Consider the following 21,882-nt stretch of genomic DNA (forward strand, 5'->3'; position numbering starts at 1 on the left):
CACAAAAGACGGATTACAACACAACTTAATGGATGGGCGTAAAGGACGAGCTGTGAGCTCGTCGACTCTTGCTGGATGGGTTGGAACTTGTACTTGCCAGACGAACTCTCTTGCCTTTTCCACGATCCCCGCTTCGAAGGCCGTACGCCTGCCCTTTATAAGGAATCGTGTCGGTTCGTCCTTCCAAAAAAACCAAAATACCCTTCCTCCTTAGGAGAGTTATTGTGGGCTTTTCCTGGGCCGGGCTTCTTTTTAGGGTGAGGATCTATCCCTGACAAGACCCCAACACCACATCCGGACCTGCAACAGTTGTGGGCAGATATGTGCACGTACCTGATCTGCAAAGTCTTACTCTTATCAATACAAGCCAATGCCATAAGTAGTCACCATAACAAGTCCTTCAACACATATGCATTTGTGATCAATTTTCGAATGTTGTTTCTTTATAAACTCATTAGTATTTGTACTTGTCTGTTTTATGGATCAGTGACAACTAATACCAATATTAACGAAGCATATATAAGCAAAGAACTAAACGAGAAAGTTAATCAAGTAACCATTTTGGATTGTAAAGAACTAAAAAAAACCTAAACGTTATTTTTAGGAGTGACCTATAGGAAGGTAGACCCAGCAAATATTTTTACCTGTGTCATAAGGAGGATTGAACCCTGTTTAGGGGTGTCAAAGTCTATTATTTACCATATTTCTATACAAAAAATCTTAATTTCAATATGAATGGGGGGGTCAATTGAACCCCCTTTCCCCTTAATAGATCCGCCATTAGGAAACCAAGATAAAGAAAAACTGTGATGCAAATGTTAAGAATGATAATGTTCATGGGGAGAGTATTGCTAATTCGATATTAATCCTCTCTCAAACATTATTTAGTTTTTAATAATCAATTAGAGTTACTAAATTTTCATTTGTACAGTCTAAATAAATTGGAAGCAGTTAATTATATTCAAGTACTTTTAGGTTTATGTCTCTCGTAACTAGCTAAGCTAAGATTTATTCATCTACGAAGTTCATTTAACAATTTGTGGTGATTAATATAGTAGATGATTAAGATAGGCCTAACAACCTCAATGAAAATTTTGATAAGAATCTCATCCAATTTTCCCAAACTAGGCAAGTGAAACTTGGAGCTTAATGTAGATCTAAAACTAATTAAAAAAAAAAAAAAAAAAAAACATATAGCTTTCTATCATTTCAGATATAGGACGGACCCGGTAAAACGGATCAGTAAGAACGTTTGGATTCTTTATCCACTGGCCATGAGTGATTGGTCGCAAATTGTGACATGCGTCACCGATCTAGTCTATCCGGTCTCTTGTCTCGGATCCTATGGAATATTGAACTGGGGCACATTGGCGCCACGATGTCCCAATATGGTCGACCAGTCAATTACATCGTTTATTTTTTTCTTTAATTTATTTCTGGACACTCAAGTTGGTCACATATTCTTTGTGCGTGATCCACATGACTTGTCTTCAAACACTGGCTGAATGTCTCCGCTTTATTTCGTTGAGTATATAGACCGGATCCAAGTGTGAACTGTTTCTCTTGTCCGCATGAGCGACCTGTAACACAATAAGATTTTCCATACGCACTCCATGCCCTTTTTAAAGGTGAATAAAATCCATGAGAACTTAGTTAAGCATCTACAGTCTAAACTTTTAAAATCGGTTAGCTATGCCAGTTATTTTACTTCAAAATTATGTTGAGTGGGTGGCTGGTAGTTAAGAGTTCATCTTTGTTTAAGGATTCGGGAGAAAGCAAGCAAACCCTTGCTTCATGTTTTTTAATTGGAAACAATGAACAGAAAGGTTCTTTCTTAAAGGAAATCTTGAACCAGACACATCACTTTGTGCTCTTACATTCAATCCAACAAATAACTGACATTGATAGCCTAGCAAAAGAGGAAGAAGATATACAGTGACAGAAGTACCAATGAAAAAGACTAGTTCTACGTTTACTACTATTAAGTCATCGGTACCAAGAGATAGGAGTAGAGTTGGTTTGGGGAAGTTGTGGTACCATACAATGAAGTTGTTGCTGCTGCTGCCACTGATGCAACCCTCCCACGAGCTGCGGCTGCGGCTGCTGCTGTGGCAGCGATGCTTCTTCCACATCCATGGCTGCTTCTTCCATCATCTCATCCTCACCATCCAACAAATCAGTAATCTCTGGCGCAGGCGATTCGTCAAAGGACTGGAACTGGGATGAGTCCCAGCGAACAACCGCCTGCTGCTTGTGTTTTTCGTCATCATCATCGTTATCACATAGATCATCAGTTACCACTGCATCACGCAAAAATCTATCTGCAAAACAAGGTAAAAAGAGAAATCACACCACCCATCAGAATAGTCAAATCGAGAACAAACATGATCCCCTAATGCAAAGACGAAAGCTAACAACAAATGTTTCAACGAATCAAGTTCTCATATAATCTGAAACTAACATTGGTAAATTTTTGGTCTATTGAAAATAGCAATCTCTCATGGCTAACAACAATGTAAACCACTCATGACATCATTCATCGTAGCAAAATATTTATAGTTACTAAGACTCTCACAGAACCCATATCTTCTCATATGCTTAATCTTAAACACCAAGTCAATTACACAATAGCATTTTGTACACCATGGAAACACAAAACTAAAAAAGTAAAGCAAACTTACTCTTAAGCCCTGAAACCAAGTCAGTATCAACAAAAAGGTGAGGTTGATGATGATATTGCTGGAGAGGCTTATAAAGAACAATAGCTCTCTCTTCGTTAACCGGAACCGATTTGATTTCATCTTCCTCCATAATCGGTGGCAAATCCAAATCCTGATTACAAAGACATCAACATCATCATCATCATCATCATCCCAGTAATCAATCAATTAATCACAAACTAGGGTTTCGAAATTAGAATAGAGAAGAAAGATCATGTAATATTACCAAACGGCGAATCTTTCTGGCAGGAGAAGAGAGTGAGAAATCCGAGAAATCGTTGTTAACTCTCTCGATATCTTTCCTCTTCATCTTCATCTTCATCGGTAAGCAATCGTATCCCGCCATGTTTTCCAATGGCTACGAAAAGCTCTCTCGCCGAATTACTCAAATCCACTAAACTCCGAGAATGAATAAGGTTAGGGTTAATGCGAGTTGAGAATTCGAGAACAACAAAAAAAAAAAAAAAATAGACCAAGAGAGTGACAAGAGAAGCTTGTGAGAAGAATGTTTAAATTTGATTGCAGAGGTAGAAAAAGAAGAGCTTGAGGAAAGAGAAAGAGACTTTCTCAGATATTCTAGATGGATCTAGAAACTGTCGACTAGTTTAATTTCTTTTAGTTGATTTTTCTTTCTTCTTCCTGATTTTTAAAACTAATTTGTTATAGAAAAATATCTAAGAGTATCACAACTTTAAGTTTTTCTTCCACAAGTAGCACATATGATTAATTGTTCTAAATCTAGCATTTTTAAATGTTGAGTATTTAATTTAATATTCAGAAAAAATCATTGTTTAACGTCGTTGTGCTCCAATGTTTCTGGTGAGTTCTCCATAGCTCCAAAGACGCCTTTGAAACCCCGACAGCTTCATCATCTCCGGTGAGTTCTAGTCTGCCGAGTTAGAGATCAAGATCAACAACGATGACCATTCCAAGGCCATCAATGTATCGCGACCCGACAATGCTCCTTACAAAGACAACAACGGTGGTGATTCAATTGGCAATCACACACATAAACTTTGTATGAGTCTCCAACCAAACTCTCGATCCAATCCAATCTGATTACTACTTGTCTCAATTTTGAATTTTGAATTTGAACTAATTAGTTGGTCTCCCAGCTTCTTACAAGGAGCGATTCGTTCATTTGGGGTGAGATGAAGACCAAGTACTCGATCATCATCGACGGTGAAAACTTCAGATGTGGATCGTCTCGTGAACACGCTTCGGTTTGTCTTGATGCTGAGGGAGCTAAAGCACTGGTAGTTCAATCTTACGCTATATTCTTTTTTAGAAATTTTAGTTACAGGTGAGATTTATTTGTTGGATTAGGAAGTTAGAGTTTGTGATTAGTGTAAAACAGGGGATGTTGCGACACATGAGTTGGGGAAGGTGATAGTATTCTTATCAATCACACATCACACAACTGGGAAAGAGTATAAGTTGATGTCTATTGGTGACGTTGGACCAGTCATTGATGTTGGAGGTATATTTGTTTATCTACAAAACCTGGAATGATTCAATATGTTGATGCTTGTTTTGCCTTCATGTATGTTCGATTGATTGAGAACTGTGAAATAATTGGAAGCTTGACATTAATAATGGGAAACATAGTGTTCTAATAAAGAAAGATAACATAGTAGTAGGTATTATAGTTTTGTGTGGGAAGATGATAATGACTTAACCACTAATAAAGTGTTTCAAATTTCGTTTGTTTATCCATCTATACTATTATTTTTGCAGCAACTTTTGACAAAAAATTATTTTGGAAACAATTAGCATTCAATGCATTGACTTTAATATTAGTTACCAAAAATTTCACCGCATTAATTATAGGTAAGAGTTTTAAAAATAAGGAAATCTTTCTATCTTATTCAAATATAAATATATGATTCTCTTTTATTTTTATTTGAATTTATATTAAATTATCTTGAATTATTCTATAATACATTTAGTTAATAAAAATTGTGATTTTTTCCTGCATATGATGTAATACAAATTTTTAAAAACGGACATATATTACTTAATAGATGAATAAAAAAATACATGTACAATATCCCACATCGCCTAAAAAAATTAGGCAATGGTTCAGAGTCATAATATAAAAGAGACAAAAATGATTCAGAATACAAATGAGTAGAAAGCTTGATTTATCATGCATTCAAAATTAAAAAATTTTATTTGGTTTATTCCGGTTCTTTATCTTAATAAATAACATATCAACTCAATCTAATATTTATAATACAAAACAATATGTACTAAAAATTAAGATGCTATAGTACGAGTTAAAATATCTCGGGACGGGGCTATATAGCGGGACGAGTTATATCGATATTTACATAAATTTAAAATTATCATTAATCCTACTATATTAATTGAGAAGTACAAATATAAAACTAACCTTACAATGTGTAAAATATTACATTCAATGCCATTAGAAAAACTTAATTAAGATTAATTAATTTATTTATTAAATATAACTAATTAAAAAAAAAAATAGGAGACACATCAAATAAAATAAATTGTAGAAAAGTAAAAAAAAGAATCTATTAGAATCAAAACTAATTCATACTCAAAAAAAATTAGTTATTTTTAGTTACTTCACAACTATAACAAGATATTCATTTAATTGACAAAAGTTTAAACAGTTTTATTCATTAAATGCAAATGTTTTATTGACAGATTATTAATAAACATTTTTAAAATACAAAAATTATAATATAAGAAACAAATTTTTAATCAAATATCATTATAAATAACATAATAACAAAATAAATTATTACAAATTTTCATCAAAAAAAAGTTCAGCCCGCGGTTTTCCGCGGGATAGTACCTAGTTTATAAAGTGATATTGAAGCTGGTGATTGACTTACTCAGGCAACTACAATAAGTGAATGAAGGAAGGCTTTATGTTTCCCACATACATACAAAGAGAAGCTATACCTACTTTGTTTACAGGATGTGCTTGCATCCTCTATGCTCAAGTTCTTTTTTTCAAGAACAAAGTAGAAAGTTGATGATGAAGATGAGAAAATAGGCACTTGAGTGGAAGTTTGAGTTCATGTCATTATGGAGGGTCTTCCTAAAATTCAAGAATACCTTCCTAAAAGCTATGCAATCTTTCCTAAATTTTTTAAAAACAAGTTTTTAATCTCTGCATATGTTTTTTGCTTTATTGTATCACATATTACTCCATTAGTAGTGATGTATAATGATTTGATTTTGTGCATTGATTTGTGTTTTACAATTAAAGTAGCAAATAAGAATATCCAGCATGATGTTTTATTTTATTTTTATGAAGGTCTTACTGAAATGTGAGATATCCTTCCTAAACTTTTTGTTGTGCATTAAAATAACAAAAGTTAAAACGTTTCATAGTAATGATAGATGTTGTTGGTTTTCAAAGTTACAAAAACAGGAGAAGGTACTCTACAAGCTATCAAGGAACCATCTATGAATAATGACTTTATGAAAATAAATTAGAATTCATAAAACAAAGAAAAGTTCAACATAAAAACTCAGCATTACTAAAAAAATTGTAAAACATAGAAAGAAAAATTCATTAGTAAAGGGTAATGGTATCATTTTTGTGTTACCCTAGTGTTTACCAATATCCAGATTTTTTATGAAAGTCATCCTGAAATCTAAACTTGTTATGAAGGTCATCATGAAGTTCTAAGAATCCTTCCTAAATTGTGTGTAATCCTTCCTGAATTTCACCAGTATCACTACCAAGTGACATCATACATTTTCTTGTTGCAACAGTTGATGATCCTCTTAATGAACCCCCTGGTACGAGTCAAATCCCACAGATTCTCTATTACCTTTGAACACAATCTAAGCACTCCCTTGACTGAACACAATCTCAACCACAATAGAGAAAAAACAAACCAGGAGTCAAACATTCTCTTCCTTCCTTCTTCTTCTTCTCCCGCTCAAGTTCCTCAACTATAAGGATCTTCTTCTCTGCTTTGGACTGTGAACTAAGAAAACAAAAACATTCCATTCTTAGAAGAATTTCAAAATTCAGTAATTATCAATGACAGTGATTTAGGAACACATATTCAACATAGAGCTTTAAAGGAAATGAGTCAAAATAAGGGTTAGCATCCTCGTAACTCCAAACAAGGTAGTCTCCTTGTCTTTTTGATTGTTGATCCATTAGTCATCTTGGTGTAAAGTTCCATCACATGCTCTGCAATTACTTTCAAGAAAAATTTGTTGTTATCACATCAGATAGATCTTGAGTTATAAGATAAAGGGTAATGCATGGGAATAAGAAGTTTTGGTTGCTTACCTTAGAATTTAGCCATACTCAAAAGCAATTTCAAGACCTCAAGGAAATCAATGGTACCATTACCATCCACGTCCAGTTCATTAATCATGTCTTGAAGCTCTGCTTCGATTGAGTTTTGTCCAAGGGAACGCATCACAATCCCCAGCTCCTTTAGTGCTAATGCAACCTACAAGTTAAATCAAGAATTGAAAAAATGAATCAAACTAATGTCGCTCTAGAAATCTTGAATAGAACAATTCAATCGAATTTATCTCTAATTACGGAACTCAAAGCAATCAACAAGCATGTATCATCTAAAGAAACATATCTATAATTCCTCTATTGACAGTTTATTGTCATGAGAAATGAAAAAAAATGAGCAAATCAAATATGAGATAATCCTAACAAAATTTAAAGAATAAGAAATCTCCAAGGACCAGCCTGATCGTTAAGTTCCTTGTAGACTTAAACGCCGTCATCATCATCTAAATTTCAATTCACCAACACAATTTTATAAAATCCAGAAACCAAATAAACAAAAACAAGGACAAGAGTAGAGTTTTTGATTGAGAAACCCAAATTACAAATCAGTCAATCTATTGAAAATCTAATACTTTTGAAAATGAGAAAGGGAAGTCGATCACACCATAGGATTCAGCGGATAAATAAAGAAATGAGACCTAAGAATCGAATCCAGAATTTAGAATCGAGCTTACCTTGAGATTAAAATCAGAAGCTGCTTGGCAAATATCCCCACCATTCTCTTCCATTCCACTTTCTCGGGCATAGGAGTCGCAACCTTTCGTATACGGCGCTGTGTGGCGGTGGTATTACACTATCGCTACAGAACTAGACCTCCTCGCCACATATCCTCACCACGGCTCAGATCTCTACTATTGCCACCAGCTTCCCCAACACTATCGTTGGGTAATCAAAGTTGGGTTTCTTCTCTCCGGCAAGAATCAATGTCCGTCTAGTTGCCGCCGCCGTGTTAACCTAGACACCATCAATGCTCTAATTCTCACTCTCCATGGTTTCTCTCGGCGGTGGAACACAAATTCTCTAATTCTCACAATTTCAATATTTTGTTTAATCCTTGCTTTAGTTTAATTTTATTAATGATATACATTAAAAGGATTTGTGCTAATTTTGGAACATTTGAGAGTAGGTGCTAGTTTTGGACTAAAAACTTAAAATTGTGCAAATTTTGAGAATTCTCCTTTCTTATATTTATATCATGTTTTAAAATTAATACTAATTAAAACTAAATTTAACTAAAATAAATATACAGTTTTTAATTTATGTGTAACATATATACTGTTTTCATTTAATAAATATTGAAAATTTTAAAAATATTATGTTGTTTGAATTTTAAAATGAGTACTCTTTTAAGGGCAAGTCCATTTGTCATACTCATCTTTGTATCTTAAACTTTTAATAAGATTAAAAATAATATTAATCTATGTTTTGATCCTTTTAATTTTTCCTCCTCCCATTAGTCATCCTTAAACATAGATGTCTTATATAAATTTTATTAAAATTGTGTTTTAAGTATATTTTATAATGTTATAAATGTTGGTATATAATGTATACAATATTAGGAAAATAAAACTAGAACTGTAGTTACAGTATAATACATTTTATTAAAAAAACAAATATATTACATTATAAAAACAATTCAAACATATATTACAATAAAAAAAACATAGAATAATAGAAACATATAAAAACATTATCAATAACTTAATTAACATCGGTTAATTTTAAGTTGTGCCAAATTTTTGCCAAATATGTTCAACCAAATCAGCTTTCAACCGTCGATGTATCCTTGTATCACGAACTTGATTCCAAGCGCTCATCACATTGTTCATATCGGCAATCTTTTCTGTAGAGTATGTTAAATCGACATGTGAAGTCTTGCTTCCTTCTCCTTGATGGGATTCTGCGACATTGTACAGACTGTATCCATCCCGTTCATCTTCTACAATCATATTGTGCAATATGATACATGCTCTCATTATCTTTTCTATTTTTGCCTTATCCAAAAAAGGGCGAGATTTTTAACAATTGCAAATCGAGCTTGCAAAACCCCAAAAGCACGTTCAACATCTTTTCGGGCAGCTTCTTGATAATAAGCAAATAATGATGCTTTCAGATCTTGTGGAAGTAAAATTGATTGGATGAATTTTGCACATTTCAGATATATACCATCAATGAGGTAGTAAGCCATATTGTAATGTCGACCATTGACAAAGTAATCTACTCTCGGAGCTCTCTCGGAGCTCGACCTTCTAATATTACATCAAAAACTGGTGAACGGTCAATGACATTGATATCATTTAAAGTACCTGGAGGTTCAAAAAATGCATGCCAAATCCAGAGATCTTGCGAAGCCACAGCCTCTAAAACGATTGTAGGCTTTCCAGATCCACGAGAATATTGTCCTTTCCAAGCTGTTGGGCAATTCTTCCATTCCCAATGCATATAATCAATGCTTCCTATCATCCGTGGAAATCCGTGTGCCTCTCCTTGATTGAGTAATCGTTGGAGATCCTCTGACGTAGGTCTTCTTAGGTATGTATCCTGAAACAAATATATAATTCCCTCCACAAAATTTTCCAAGCATAACATTGCGGTGCTACCTGCGAGGCGGAGGTATTCATCCACCGCATCTGCTGCACAGCCATATGCCAACAAACGAATGGCTGTTGTACACTTTTGTAATCCAGACAGACCAAACCTTCCCGTAGCATCTCTTCTTTGTTGGAAATATGGTACTTCATTGGATAGTGCATTAACAATACGAATGAACAATGACTTGTTCATTTGAAAACAACGACGGAAACTAGCGTGAGAGTAAGTAGAATTTTCGCTGAAATAATCATTCTATAAACGAGTGTGCCCTTCCTCGCGGTCTCTTTCAACAAAAGCTCTTGGCGGCCTTGAACTAGTTGGCTGTTGATCATTGCCATAATCATCTAGGCAATTTTGAAATAGACTATCAAAGTATCCATCAAACATTTCATCGTACTCATCATCTAAATTTGGAGATGACATGTTATAGAAATATTTAATTCCCAGCATAGAGATATTTTATGGTGAGAGAAAAAAAATTGGGAGCTAGCAAGAGAGATTTGGGAGAAAAGATGTGAAACTTAAAAGAAAGAAGTAGACTGCATTGGGAGTTTTTACAACATAGAGAAGCCGATTATGAACACTATATATACACGGTCATTCAACTACAAGTTGGGAAAAAAAAAACAAATTAGCCACGGGTTGTCTTGTTCACGGGTTACAAAAAAACAAACCATGGAGCTGACAGAAACACGGGTTAGCAAAAAACAAGCATATTGGAGTGTTGTCTTGTGCCGACTGCTCCCAATCACGGGTTGTCTTTCTAGATTTTATTGTTGTCTTGTGCCGACTGCTCCTAATCACGGGTTCGCTGCATAACATAACATAAACAATCAGACCACATACATGTTTTGTTTCACAAAAAAAGGAAGAAACAAACCTAGCATAACAAAACATAAAGCTGAGATTCTTGTTCCATTGCTATTGTTCCATTACTAATAAAACATAAAACGAACACACACATGTTTTGTTTCACAAAAAAAGGAAGAAACATACCAATTACGTTTTATTGTTCTGAATCTGAGACATTTTCCTGTTACGTTTGGAACACAAATACAACACCTGTTACGTTTCACCCAAAAGAAAGAAACACACATATAGCAAAACATCGCCAACAGTATCCGCATAGTGGTTCTCCAATTGGTGAACAAGGCTCTTATCAAACAACATATAGAGAAAGACAATATTGTTTACAAGGATTTGAGTAATAAAAACACCTCATAGACAAGACACAAACAAGAAGAAACATGAAACATAGGATTTCATTAATAGAAACGACTCATAAACAAGACACAAACAAGAAGATTGATTTCAGGATTAGTAAACGGCTCCTAAATAAGACAATAATTAAGACACAAACATGAAACATAGGATTAGCATAATTAGTAACCAAATTATCCAAACATCTCATCTACTAGCTTCTTTCTCAGGTTGAGCTCAGGTTCGGATAGATCATTTCTACCGACGAGAGTCTCTAGAAGTCGCTGCTTTGATATTCTTTCTCTCGCAGCTATTTCTTTCTCTCTGATCTCCCACGCCTGCTGTAACTTTTGCAAGGAATCACCTTGAGTAGCTTCACCACGAGCAGTTTTCTTTGTTTTGCTTTTGGATGCCTTAATACCTGGAGGGCATTCTTCAGTTTCTTCCTCAACACGAGATGTTGTATTTGAGCTTGAGGAGTATGTGCCACTCACATCAAGCTTAGTTCTTTTGGAGTTTTTATATCCTCTATAAGCATTAGAAGTACACCACTTCTGTTCGTGGCGTAGCTCCCTCCAAGCATGCTCTAGGTTGAACTTTACTTTCTAATCATTGAAGTACAACTTGTTTGCCATTTGGAGAACATCATCTTCAGACTGGCCACTACTTCTCCGACTCGAAGCTTGATTGTAGCATCCTACAAACTTGTTGACAGTCTCATTGATTTTTTTCCATCTCTGCTTACATTGACTAGCTCCTCTCTTTGGTTTACCCGCTACTGCTTCACTTTCTCCATAATAGAATGCTCTTCGATCCCAAAAAGAACCTAGCTTTTGCCCATTGCTCACGACTGGATCTTTGCTGGTGTTTAACCAACCACTGATCAAGACAACATCTTCTTGCGGAGTCCATCTGTGTCTAGCTTCTCTTGTGTTATCATCTAGGTCTTGGACATCACTAAATTGTGAACTGAACTGAGGGATATGTGATGAGCTTATTTGAATAGGATGAGAAAAAGAAGGAAGAGATTCTGGATTATTCATCTCTTGTTGGCTATTTAAGAGGTTGGTAAAGTTTCGAGATAAACTATAAGAACTGCTAGAACCCATAGCCTAAACTATATGAAAGATGGAGAAAAGAAGAATTGGTTTGGTGGATAGAGAACAACAAGCGGCATATATAGAGTTCAAGCGTTTAAGTGTTTGGTTGTTGTGTTTATGGTAAAGTGGTTAGGTAAGGTTTAACTGTTTGTTGTGTTTAAGTGTGACATAACACACAACTACCTAGCATTGAGTTTAAGCACTTACTCGACAATAAGTGCTTAACTATTATAACTACCAACCAATTAGTGTTTAAAGTGTGACAAAACAAGCTATCAATGTCAACAACCAAACAAGAGTTAAACAAAGACTTACAAGGTAACCAAAACAAGAGGCGAATCAAGACTGTTTTAACTAAGTTTTGTACATTGTAACCGCAATGTTATGAGGCCAATAACTAAAACCAAAACGTCCACAAAACACAATGTAAGACTTTCTGTTTCTTGTTTATAGTTTTGACAATTTAATTCCCTAAATTTTGTTCTAGCAAGCAATATAATTCAACCAACAACTGAATAAACAGCTTTCATGTTTAAGAATCGTAAGAAGAGAAGCAAAGCTGAAGCTGAAGTAGATACAAGTCTGTGGAATAACAAACCTTCGACTAAGAAACCCACTCCAATGGCTTCAGTACTAGTGCTTCGAAACTTGACATTTGTAGCCTCCAATTCTCCAACTGCAAGTCATTTTATAGCTCTCGCGGATCATCTAAAAACAAACCCGATAAACCTCTCAAAAACAATTCAAACATAGAAGCTCTGAAAATTACAAAATTGGATAAGTAATTTGAGTGAGACTCACCAAAAGCTTTTGCTGCTGTAGACGTTGCCACCCCCATTGGAGCTCATTACTTCTGCTTTACAATCCCAATTTTCAATTTTTTTTCCTCACAAATCAAAAGATTAATACCCAAAATTAGCTCCTCAAAACCCAGATTACTCAAAATAGATTCTTGCAAAACAGATTCTACTCAAAACCTATTGAAACAAACAGATTCATATAGAAACCCAGATGTATGCGGACTTGTAGGAACCAAAAATTATTCAGCAATTACTTTGATTGTGTCAACCAAATCAGCTTCTTACCTAACAGAGAAGAACTAAGAGGAATCAGATATCAAAAGAAGACGATGAGGAGACATCAATTTTGTCTGGAAATCGATGAGATCTTCGATCTGGTTGTGAATCAAGTTTTGGAAAATCTGTTTTGCCTTCGACTTTTCGTTTGTTTCGAAGGAGAGAGAAGCTTATGCAGAAATAAAGAAAACAACAAAAAAAATAAAACAAAGGCAAGCAATACAATTTTGACACGTAAAGGGTCTGTGAATGTCTAATTTTATTTCTGCAGAGACACAGATCAGCGAAATATCAAGAATAAATATTTTCTTTTTTTTGGTTTTATTATTAGAAAACAAAAAGTCATCCTCAAAGGATAACCGATGCGCTTGTTCTAAGGGTATATTTGGGGTTCTCGGTCTGATGGTGAGTGTCTGCTTATTCTCGGTCTGTAGCCCAACTGGTAGTCCTTTTGATAATGGTGGGTTCGATGATGCATGTCCTCGTGAAAACTCTTATTTACAGGTTGGCGATCTATGGAGGGTGTTTGGGATGCTTGTCTGGTTCTCAGAGGAGTAGAAAGCCTACTATGATGGCTGAACTCAGTTGGAGTGTATCCATGAAGCTTTGAAGGGTTGTCTCTGGTTCGAGAGGCCATGAAATTATCACTTGACGAATAGTAATTCCTCCAGATCTCAGAAGAGCCAGGTAAGATCTTTAAGGGTTTTGTTTTTTCTTTCGTTTCTTGCTCTACAAAGTAACCTAGGCAGTATCTCTGATAGACAGGTTTTCACCCAGGGTATCAATTCCCTATGCAGTTGTAGTACAAAGGGTTATCAATCCAAATGGTTGTCTATTGCTAGCAGGAAGGATATGATCAGTACAATACAAGTCAAGCCAAGCAGATAGGGTTTTGATTCTAACAGTCCTAAAATAAATAAAGAAAAGAATTTGAACAAAGAAACCACACGACTTAAGCTCTCGATGCAAGCAATCGAGTACAGGATCGAGTGGGGTGATCGAGTAAGCAAGTGAGATATGAACAGCTCGATGTATCACTCGATGCAGGTTATCGTGTACCTGATCGGGTAAGTGACCGAGTAAGTAAAGAAAATGTAAACAATTAAAATACGAAAGTTCCTAAGGATGGGGTAATCGAATCCTAAGTATTCTTGACCAATACAGATGCCTTACATGCCTCAAGCAATTATTTCCTAGACAATGAATCTCTAAAACTTTGTCACCACACTCTCGCACTAGCAACAATCAACCTTGAACACATCACCACACTCTCGCACTAGCAATATGAACAAGCAGGCATTAAGATCGATTCATTATTGTCAGTAAACTCGAACTCATCTAATTTCTTACTCGGAGTCAAGTAAACCTCTAGCATTGGCTAAATCAAGCATTTTATCTACTCTTTTCGGCCTGTAGCATTGGTAAACGCCCTAGATCTAATCTCAACCTCTCGGTCTGTTGACAGCATTAAGAATACCAACCTAGAAGGAAATCTATCAATCATTTACAATCAAACTAAGGCATCCTAACCGATCAAGAACACAAAATCATCTATCCCATCCCTAGAAACTTTACTACACTACTCGGACATGATAACAAGAAATAAAGCAACGAAAATGAATGAAAATTGCATTGTATTAAAAGATAGAGTAGAGGAGAAAGAGTACAAGATAGAAATCTAAGAAAAATACAAAATAAAAATGTAAAACAAAAAGGAAAATGTTTGAGTCGCTCAGTTCTCTCACAGAAGCTCTCGCTCTCTGGTTTGAGGGTCTGCGGCGTGCTCGTTTGCGAGCTAGGAGAGGAAGGGGTTTATATATGGAAACCCTTTTGACCTAGCTTCCCAGACTTGCCCGATGGTCTACTCGATGGAGTACACGAGGGTGTAGTCGGGTTACTCCTCGGGTGGATCTTCGGGTTACTCTTCATACTCTTGGATCCTCCTCGATCGTGTTGGGGATCGGACTTGTTCTTGCAGCTCGATGGCTCCTTCGGGTACATGCTCGAGTTGTCCTTGTTTTTCCTCATTTTTGGCTCTTTAGCACCTGTTTTCATCCAAAATATGCTAATGCAGAAATGCAACATCCTAAATGGTCTAAAAGTGAATTCCTACAGTTAATGACCTAAAAATGCTATGTTAGAGGTATGAACAATGCAAAATATGGACAAAAAAGAATGCTAACCACCATTTGGGAATTCCACTATCTCTCCTTAGTTATAGGTTGTAGGCCATTTAAAAGAAAACTTAGTATAAGGTAGTGGTAATGATTTCCATGTCCAATATCTCACTAAGCTCTTTTCTTATAGTTAGGAGCATCTTTGGTTGCCATTAGTGCTGATAACAGGATTTTCACCCAGGGTATCAATTCCCTATGCAGTTGTAGTACAAAGGGTTATCAATCCAAATGGTTGTTATGCTAGCAGATAGGATGCAATCAGAAGCAAGCAAGTCAAGCCAAGCAATAATTGGGGTTTTATCTCCTAAAACAATAAATAAAAAGAATATAAACAAGAAACCACACGACCTACGCACTCGATGCAAGCATTCGAGTATAGGATCGGGTGGGGTGATCGAGTAAGCAAAGGAAGTATGAACAGCTCGAAGGTATACTCGAAGCATGTGATCATGTACCTGTTCGGGTAAGGGATTGAGTAAGGAATAAAAATGTAAACAATTAAAATGCAAAAGCTTCTAAAGATGGGGTAATCGACTCCTAAGTGTTCCTGACTAGTGTGGATGTCCTACATGCCTCAAGCAAATATTTCTTAGACAATGAATCTCTAAAATCTTGTTAAAACACTCTCGTGATAGAAACAATCAACCTTGATCACTTCCCTACCCAACTCTCGTTGGAGAAACATGACCAAACAGGCAATACAAACCGATTCATTATTGTCAATAAACTCCTTACACATCTAATCTCTTAGGCTAAGTGAGTAAACTCTAGCATTGATCGATTCAAGCATTTCATCTACACCTCTCGATGGTAAAACACCTTAGATCTAATCTCACCCTCTCGGTTTATTGATAGCATTAAGAACACCAATCTAGAAAGAAATTTATAAAACATAAACAATCAAGCTAAGACATCCTAACCGATCAAGAACACAAAATCGTCTATCCAATCCCTAGAAACTTTACTTCACTACTCGGAATTCATTGCAGAAAACATAGAAGCATAGATAAACGAAAATTGCATTGTATTAAAAGATAGAGTAGAAGTAAAGAGTACAAAGTAGAACTCTAAAAAGATAGCAAAAAGAAGTAAAATAAAATCCTAACAAAAGTTGAAAAGTGTTTGAGTCGCTCTAGAACTCTCTTAGAAGCTCTCGCTCTCTGGTTTGAGTGTCTGCGGCGTGCTAGGGCGAGTGGAAGAAGAGGGGGGGGGGGGTTTATATATGGAAACCCCTTTGACCTAGCTTCCCAGTCATGCCCGAGGGTCTACTCGATGGGGTGCACGAGGATGAGGTCGGGTTACTCCTCGGGTAGGTCTTCCTTCTCTTGGATCCTTCTCGATCGGGTTGGGGTTTGGACTGTTCTTCCTGTCGGGTACATGCTCTTTCGGGTACATGCTCGGATCTGTCCTTGTTTCTCCCCATTTTAGGCTCTAAAGCACTTGTTTTTATCCAAAGTATGCAAATGCAAGAATGCAACACCCTAAATGGCCTAAATGCGAAATCCTACAGTTAATGACCTAAAAATGCTGAGGTAAGAATATAAACAATGCAAAATATGGACAAAAAATGATGCTTAAAACATGTAAATAAGAGAGTTATTAGACCCCAAAATTAGAGGGTGGCTTCAAACAAATTCTTTGGGTGGTTTTCTCTCAAAAGAAGTAATGCTAGATAGTTGTGAAAACTATCTAAGATTGAGAACAATTTGGGCATACAAAGCATAACTCTTGATAATCTACCCTTTTCTCATTTATCTCTTTTTTAATCAAACCCCCTAGAATAAAACTACCCACAACTTTGATTTTAACTATTTTTTTTTTTTTTAATCCCTAAGGTCTAAACTTTAAACATCTAGCTCTCTTTTTTTTTTTTTTTTTTTTTTTCTTTCTTTGCTAAACTCCTAATATGTATATATATATATAATTTTTTTTTGTTTCTTTTTCTTTCTTTCTAAGGAGACTATAGCAAGATCTTTTTCTCTTTTTTTTTACTAAGAGACTTAGAGCTACTTTTTTCTAACCTTAGGGACTTCTTTTTTTTTTTTTTTTTCTCAACCCAACCCAAAATAAACATGCTAACCACCTATCTTTCTAAACCGATTCTATTAGCTAGTCCAAATGATTCTAACTTAGCTAAATCAAGAGCCAGTTCTTTGTCGTTCTAAATACTCTCAAGGTTTCACAACCTATAGCACAATGAAAAGGCCTCACTCAACAGTTCACAACAAGGTTTGAAAGAAAGGTTTGGATTCAAGGGTAGGGAAAAACAAATCGGGTTAAACGAAAAGATTGACAAAAATGGAGTGTTAACCCGAGTCTAGAGTTATCATGAGCAAGTATTCAAATTCCATAAGCAAGACAATTTAAGTTCAAATTAATTCCAATAATATAGAGATGATTCAATGTTCAAGCAAGTGGAAGAAGCATTCAAAAGACACAAGGTTCTAAACAAATATTTTTTATTTTTTTCCAAAGATTGATCTAGCAACAATGAACTGTGATTAAGGGCTATAACTTCAATCCTAATGTTTGACTTTAAACAAGGTGGTTTTAATCATTGTCCCCTAAAATGCATATGCAACAATCCTATGTGAAGCAAACTAGACTCAATCCTAATATGTAAATGCAACTACATGAACACTCTTTTTTTTATTATTATTTTTTAAAAAAAATTTCAAATTTTTTAGGGTTTTTTCAATGCACATAAATGCAGACTCAAATGAATAAAACTAGCATGCAAAAATTTGAAATAAGAAAATAAGAAAATAAAACACAATGTTATATACATTCTAGGACCCTCCCCCAAACTTAAATTACACAGTCCCTGTGTAATAAAAGTCTGAAAAAGAATCCAAGAATCACACAAAATGAAATAAAACTAAATGCAATGTTATTTACAAAGGTTGGATGAATGTGGTACCTTATGGGTTGGTGAAGAAGGAGGTTGTAGCAGCCTCCATACTCGCCAACGTGTAGCCAGGGTCGTCACCGTCTTCAGCAGGTGCCGGGATTCTCTCATCAGAGAGCTCGGTTATGTGCACGGACGACTTGCTTGGACCAGCATCCGAGGGGTTGATCGGGTATGGCATCGCGTAACTCATCGGATAAGGCATCGGGTAGTACGACAGGTATGGCGGGAGAGGTCCGGAGTGATCACCCGTATAGCCACTCGCAGGGTGCATCGAATACGGCATCGGGTAAGGCATTTGAAGGCATCGAGTTAGGCGTCGGATGGGCATCTGAGTGGCTTCTCCGCGATCTGCTGAGTCTAGTGACATCCTCCTCTGGTTGGGGCTCGTAAGACGATGCTCTGTGAGGCGCTGGAGGTGTCAATCCTCGAATTCCTCCTAGCGGTCCGCTCCTCCCCATCCATATTGGTGCATATGTCGAGGTGGGAGCTGAGGCACAGCTTGCCTTGTCTTGCAGCTCCTTTATCTGACCTTCCATTACCTTCACTGATCCGGTAAGGTCCTTCACTTTCCTAGCTAGGAACTTGTTCATCCTCTTCAGCCATCTGATCCTCTTGTGAGCTTCCTTCACCCAAACTGATTGCTTTTGAGAGCAAACATACTCCTCGAAATCGTAATCGTCTGAGTTGTCTCCCTGTCCTTGCCCAGTCGGCTCTCTCTTTTCTGCCTCGGACTCCTCCTCCGGATTGTACAGCTCCTCCAAAGGTGGTGCGAAGTCTATGTTGTCCCCTAGCCGGATTTTGCTGCACACGACGTTGGGTAAGATCATTTGGGTGGCTCCGGCAGCTAGATGGACAAACTTGAAGAGAAGCATGTCGTTTGGCCTCTCATAGGCCAAGAATCTCGCCAGTGTCAGGTACTCGACGTCCAGCCATCTCGGGTCATGTACCACTCCCTTTAAAGGCACATCGCAAGCCACCAAAATTGGTTTGACCAATCCTCCTATGGAGATCTCTCCAGCTCCCTCTCTTCTCTCAGTTTTCATCGCCCAAGACTTTAGGTAGAGGAACTGGTCGAGCAGCACAAAGACCATACTAGTCCGCAGCATCTCCAACTAGCGGTGTACCATCCCTAGCATTGTCTAAAACTCCACACAAGGCAATGTCTAGCAGCTGGAGCTCATGGTCATTCACATTCCCAGTCTCCTTTCTAGCAAACAAGGTGCAAGCTAGAGACTTGTGAAAGTACCTTAAAACGGGGCTCCTTATTTGAGCTGATTTGGAGCTTGTAGACTTGTAAGGAAGCTTGTCGCCTATTGTCAGCCATAGGGACTTAATCTCCTCCTTGCTCACCTCCATGTTCTCTCCACTCCCATCCTTGAAACCATACAGCTTCTCCAACGCCTTGAAAGTAAGCCAGTACTCCTTGTTTCGCACGGAGAACATGATGAACCTGATCCCCCATCGGATAGTAGGGTCGGGTGGTTGATGTCACTATATTTTACCATATTTATGGCCTTGTTTAGTTCATGTTTTGCATCATATAGAAGTGATTCCTTAGGTTTTATAGCCATTTATGTCCAAATATGCACTTAGGATGTTTAGAAGCATGCATTGCATACATTTGTGCATTTGGAGTATTATTAGGTGTTATGGAGCTCTAAAAGGGTAAGGAAGGACTTGCTGTTATTTCTGGAGCTAAACCAGAGGATTGGAAGTATCGGGAAGGGAAAAGAAGGCACTCGACCATACCACTCGAGCAGGCACACCGTCGAGTACATGGTCGGGTTCATAACGAGCTCCTCAAAGATCGATCCGAATGAAGATTTTCCGTTGCGTTTTAGCTTCAGAATCCTTAATGAGAGTTGTAGGAAATTGAGTTAAATTTCCAATGCCGGTTGTTTCAAGGCAATTGGAGCTGTCGTGCAAGAGTTATACCTGTTTTACTGAACCGATATCATTCTAGATCGAAGACTGGAGTTACTTGACGGACCAACCACTCGACCGAGCACATGGTCGAGAACTTGCAGCCGACCTTTTATTTTGTATTCTAGCTAAGTAGGGCTACCCTTTCCTCCTATAAAAAGACAATGCACCCTGCAGCCGTCTAGGGAGATGTCATAACCTAGTTTTTGCCATTTTTAGCTGCTTTTACTTTATTTCATCATCTCTTATCTTTTCTAGGTTTTTTGCACTTTGTAACCTTCATAACTTTGAATCTAGTGAGTATTTGCACTTCTTTGTATTAAAATTGATTATCTCTCTCTTATCTATCTGATCATGCTTGTTTTATCATTTTCTGGGTTTGTGTTCTTCATCATGATTTTTAGATCAGATTAGTGCCTTAGGATCTTAGAGATGGGATAGGTTGGTAAAGAGTTATGTTTATCTAGATTGTTTAAGCTTGATTGTTTATAGATCCCTTCTGGGTTAGCTGTGCTCTATGATGTTCTTATACTGAGAGGGTAAGGATAGATCTTAAGCTTCTTAGCATCACACCAATGTCTAAGTTGCTAGATAAGGCTAATACTAGAGATTATCATGAAGCATGCCAAGAGATTAGATGTTTAAGGTGAATTTTGACATTAATGATCTGGTTGTTTATTGCCTGCTTTTATATGTTCTTAGCTAGTGAGAGCTAGGTCTAGGAGTATCTAAGCTTGATTGTTATTGCCATGAGAGTGGATTAGCAAGTATTAGAAGATCATTGTCTAGGGATAGCTTTTATGAAGTTCGTTAAACAATCTGGGTAAGCTTAGCTTGATACCAACCAATTACCCCCATCTCTAGGACCTATTTGCTCCTTGTTTATTACTGCTTTCTCTGTTAAATTGTTTTTCATCATTTATTTTGCATCTCTGTTCTTTATTTTGCTTCTGTTTTCTGTTATGCATCACTCGGCCAAGTGCTCGACCACCTACTCAATCATGCACTCGACCGAGTGCTAGGTCGAGCTCCAGTTTATTTTTTTGTTTATGCATTGTTCTGTTCTTGTTTTCTTCTGCTTATTAGTCAATTATGCTTAGTATTGTTTATTGCACTTGTTCTATAGTTTAATTCTGCATTAGTATTGTCTTAAGTTGCTTTAATCTTCTGCATTTCATTTTTGTCATTAGGTTGTTAGAAACAAATCAACTTGATATTTGGCTTAACTTGAATGCATTGATCACATCTTGACTTCTTGCATAATCACTCTTTATGGATTGACATCCTTTATGCTACAACATCATAAGAGTATTGAAACACCTTGCATCCCATTCATCATCATCTCTGCTTATGTCTCTGTTTGCATGTTCTCATACATTCATTGCATAAGTAGACCTTAAAAAAGTTCTTGTTTCAGTGGTCTTCAAAATAATGTAACTGCCGCGTGGAGAGAAAGTGAACCGTCTCCTTTTCATAAGCATCGAGGTTGGCTTGCATCATCTGGCCCATGTCGCAGATGTCGAACAGGAACTCGACATCTCTAGCGATGCCCAACTGCTTCATCGTTTCTCGGTGAGGGTAGCGGGTACCAACAAAGTTCATCTTGCAGAAAATCTTGAAGAGCTTGGCCGGAGTCTCCACCTCTTTTTGCTTCAGCCTCCGCGAAGCCTGGCGTGTGCGTTCTCTCTGTTCCTCCTCTTGGTCACGGCTCTCCTCCTCTGCGTCTCGATCCTCTTCCCAGCTGCTCTCTCGGCTACCTTCTCAGCCCTTTCAGAGGCTAGTCTCTGCCCTCTTGCAACCGCAGCTCTGCTCCTTAACCGCGAGGTTTGGATCTCCTCTGGTTCTCCTCCACCGGCATCAGAATCGACCTC

General features: G+C 37.0%; 3 protein-coding genes, 1 long non-coding RNA gene and 1 pseudogene across 6 annotated transcripts; 1 reads left to right on the forward strand and 4 right to left on the reverse strand.

The window, feature by feature from the left end:
- Positions 1-1,764: 1,764 nt before the first annotated feature.
- Positions 1,765-3,213, reverse strand: LOC104747230 (uncharacterized). Its single transcript, XM_010468829.3, has 3 exons — positions 2,947-3,213; positions 2,682-2,832; positions 1,765-2,321 (listed from the first exon to the last, which is right to left on the reverse strand). The coding sequence occupies exons 1-3, from the start codon at positions 3,064-3,066 to the stop codon at positions 1,987-1,989; spliced, it is 606 nt and encodes a 201-aa protein (XP_010467131.1). The 5' UTR covers positions 3,067-3,213; the 3' UTR covers positions 1,765-1,986.
- A 387-nt stretch (positions 3,214-3,600) lies between these two features.
- Positions 3,601-6,004, forward strand: LOC104747231 (3-isopropylmalate dehydratase small subunit 1-like). Of its 3 annotated transcripts, none has more exons than XR_761109.3 (4): positions 3,601-3,738; positions 3,836-3,976; positions 4,078-4,200; positions 5,592-6,004. XR_761109.3 is itself a non-coding variant. In XM_010468831.3 (4 exons), the coding sequence occupies exons 1-4, from the start codon at positions 3,640-3,642 to the stop codon at positions 5,606-5,608; spliced, it is 390 nt and encodes a 129-aa protein (XP_010467133.1). In that variant the 5' UTR covers positions 3,601-3,639; the 3' UTR covers positions 5,609-6,004. The 3 variants fall into 3 exon arrangements, 1 of the variants encoding a protein (XP_010467133.1); XM_010468831.3 differs by having other exon boundaries at positions 4,068-4,200; XR_015582910.1 differs by lacking the exon at positions 5,592-6,004 and having other exon boundaries at positions 4,078-4,344.
- Positions 6,005-6,158: 154 nt separating this feature from the next.
- Positions 6,159-8,190, reverse strand: LOC147926801 (uncharacterized). Its single transcript, XR_015582911.1, has 4 exons — positions 7,707-8,190; positions 7,012-7,177; positions 6,834-6,909; positions 6,159-6,697 (listed from the first exon to the last, which is right to left on the reverse strand). It is a non-coding gene; the product is annotated as an uncharacterized LOC147926801 (long non-coding RNA).
- A 563-nt stretch (positions 8,191-8,753) lies between these two features.
- LOC147926802 (uncharacterized) lies at positions 8,754-10,047 on the reverse strand (annotated as a pseudogene).
- Positions 10,048-11,018: 971 nt separating this feature from the next.
- LOC147926803 (glutathione S-transferase T3-like) lies at positions 11,019-11,933 on the reverse strand. The gene is made up of 2 exons (XM_087487215.1): positions 11,446-11,933; positions 11,019-11,352 (listed from the first exon to the last, which is right to left on the reverse strand). The coding sequence occupies exons 1-2, from the start codon at positions 11,931-11,933 to the stop codon at positions 11,019-11,021; spliced, it is 822 nt and encodes a 273-aa protein (XP_087343341.1).
- Between the last annotated feature and the right edge of the window lie 9,949 nt (positions 11,934-21,882).

The sequence above is a fragment of the Camelina sativa genome, chromosome 15, assembly GCF_030686135.1.
Source record: "Camelina sativa cultivar CO46 ecotype springtype chromosome 15, ASM3068613v1".
Classification (NCBI taxonomy): domain Eukaryota; kingdom Viridiplantae; phylum Streptophyta; class Magnoliopsida; order Brassicales; family Brassicaceae; genus Camelina; species Camelina sativa.

Coding starts and splice junctions, on each gene's coding strand:
- LOC147926803 (XM_087487215.1), bottom strand. CDS start 11,933: ATGGGTTCTAGCAGTTCTTATAGTTTATCTCGAAACTTTACCAACCTC. Junction 11,353..11,445: donor CTCCAAATGGCAAACAAGTT/GTACTTCAATGA, acceptor TAATGCTTATAG/AGGATATAAAAACTCCAAAA.
- LOC104747231 (XM_010468831.3), top strand. CDS start 3,640: ATGACCATTCCAAGGCCATCAATGTATCGCGACCCGACAATGCTCCTT. Junction 3,739..3,835: donor CAATCACACACATAAACTTT/GTATGAGTCTCC, acceptor TTGGTCTCCCAG/CTTCTTACAAGGAGCGATTC. Junction 3,977..4,067: donor CTGAGGGAGCTAAAGCACTG/GTAGTTCAATCT, acceptor GTTTGTGATTAG/TGTAAAACAGGGGATGTTGC.
- LOC104747230 (XM_010468829.3), bottom strand. CDS start 3,066: ATGGCGGGATACGATTGCTTACCGATGAAGATGAAGATGAAGAGGAAA. Junction 2,833..2,946: donor CCAGAAAGATTCGCCGTTTG/GTAATATTACAT, acceptor CTTTGTAATCAG/GATTTGGATTTGCCACCGAT. Junction 2,322..2,681: donor CTTGGTTTCAGGGCTTAAGA/GTAAGTTTGCTT, acceptor CTTGTTTTGCAG/ATAGATTTTTGCGTGATGCA.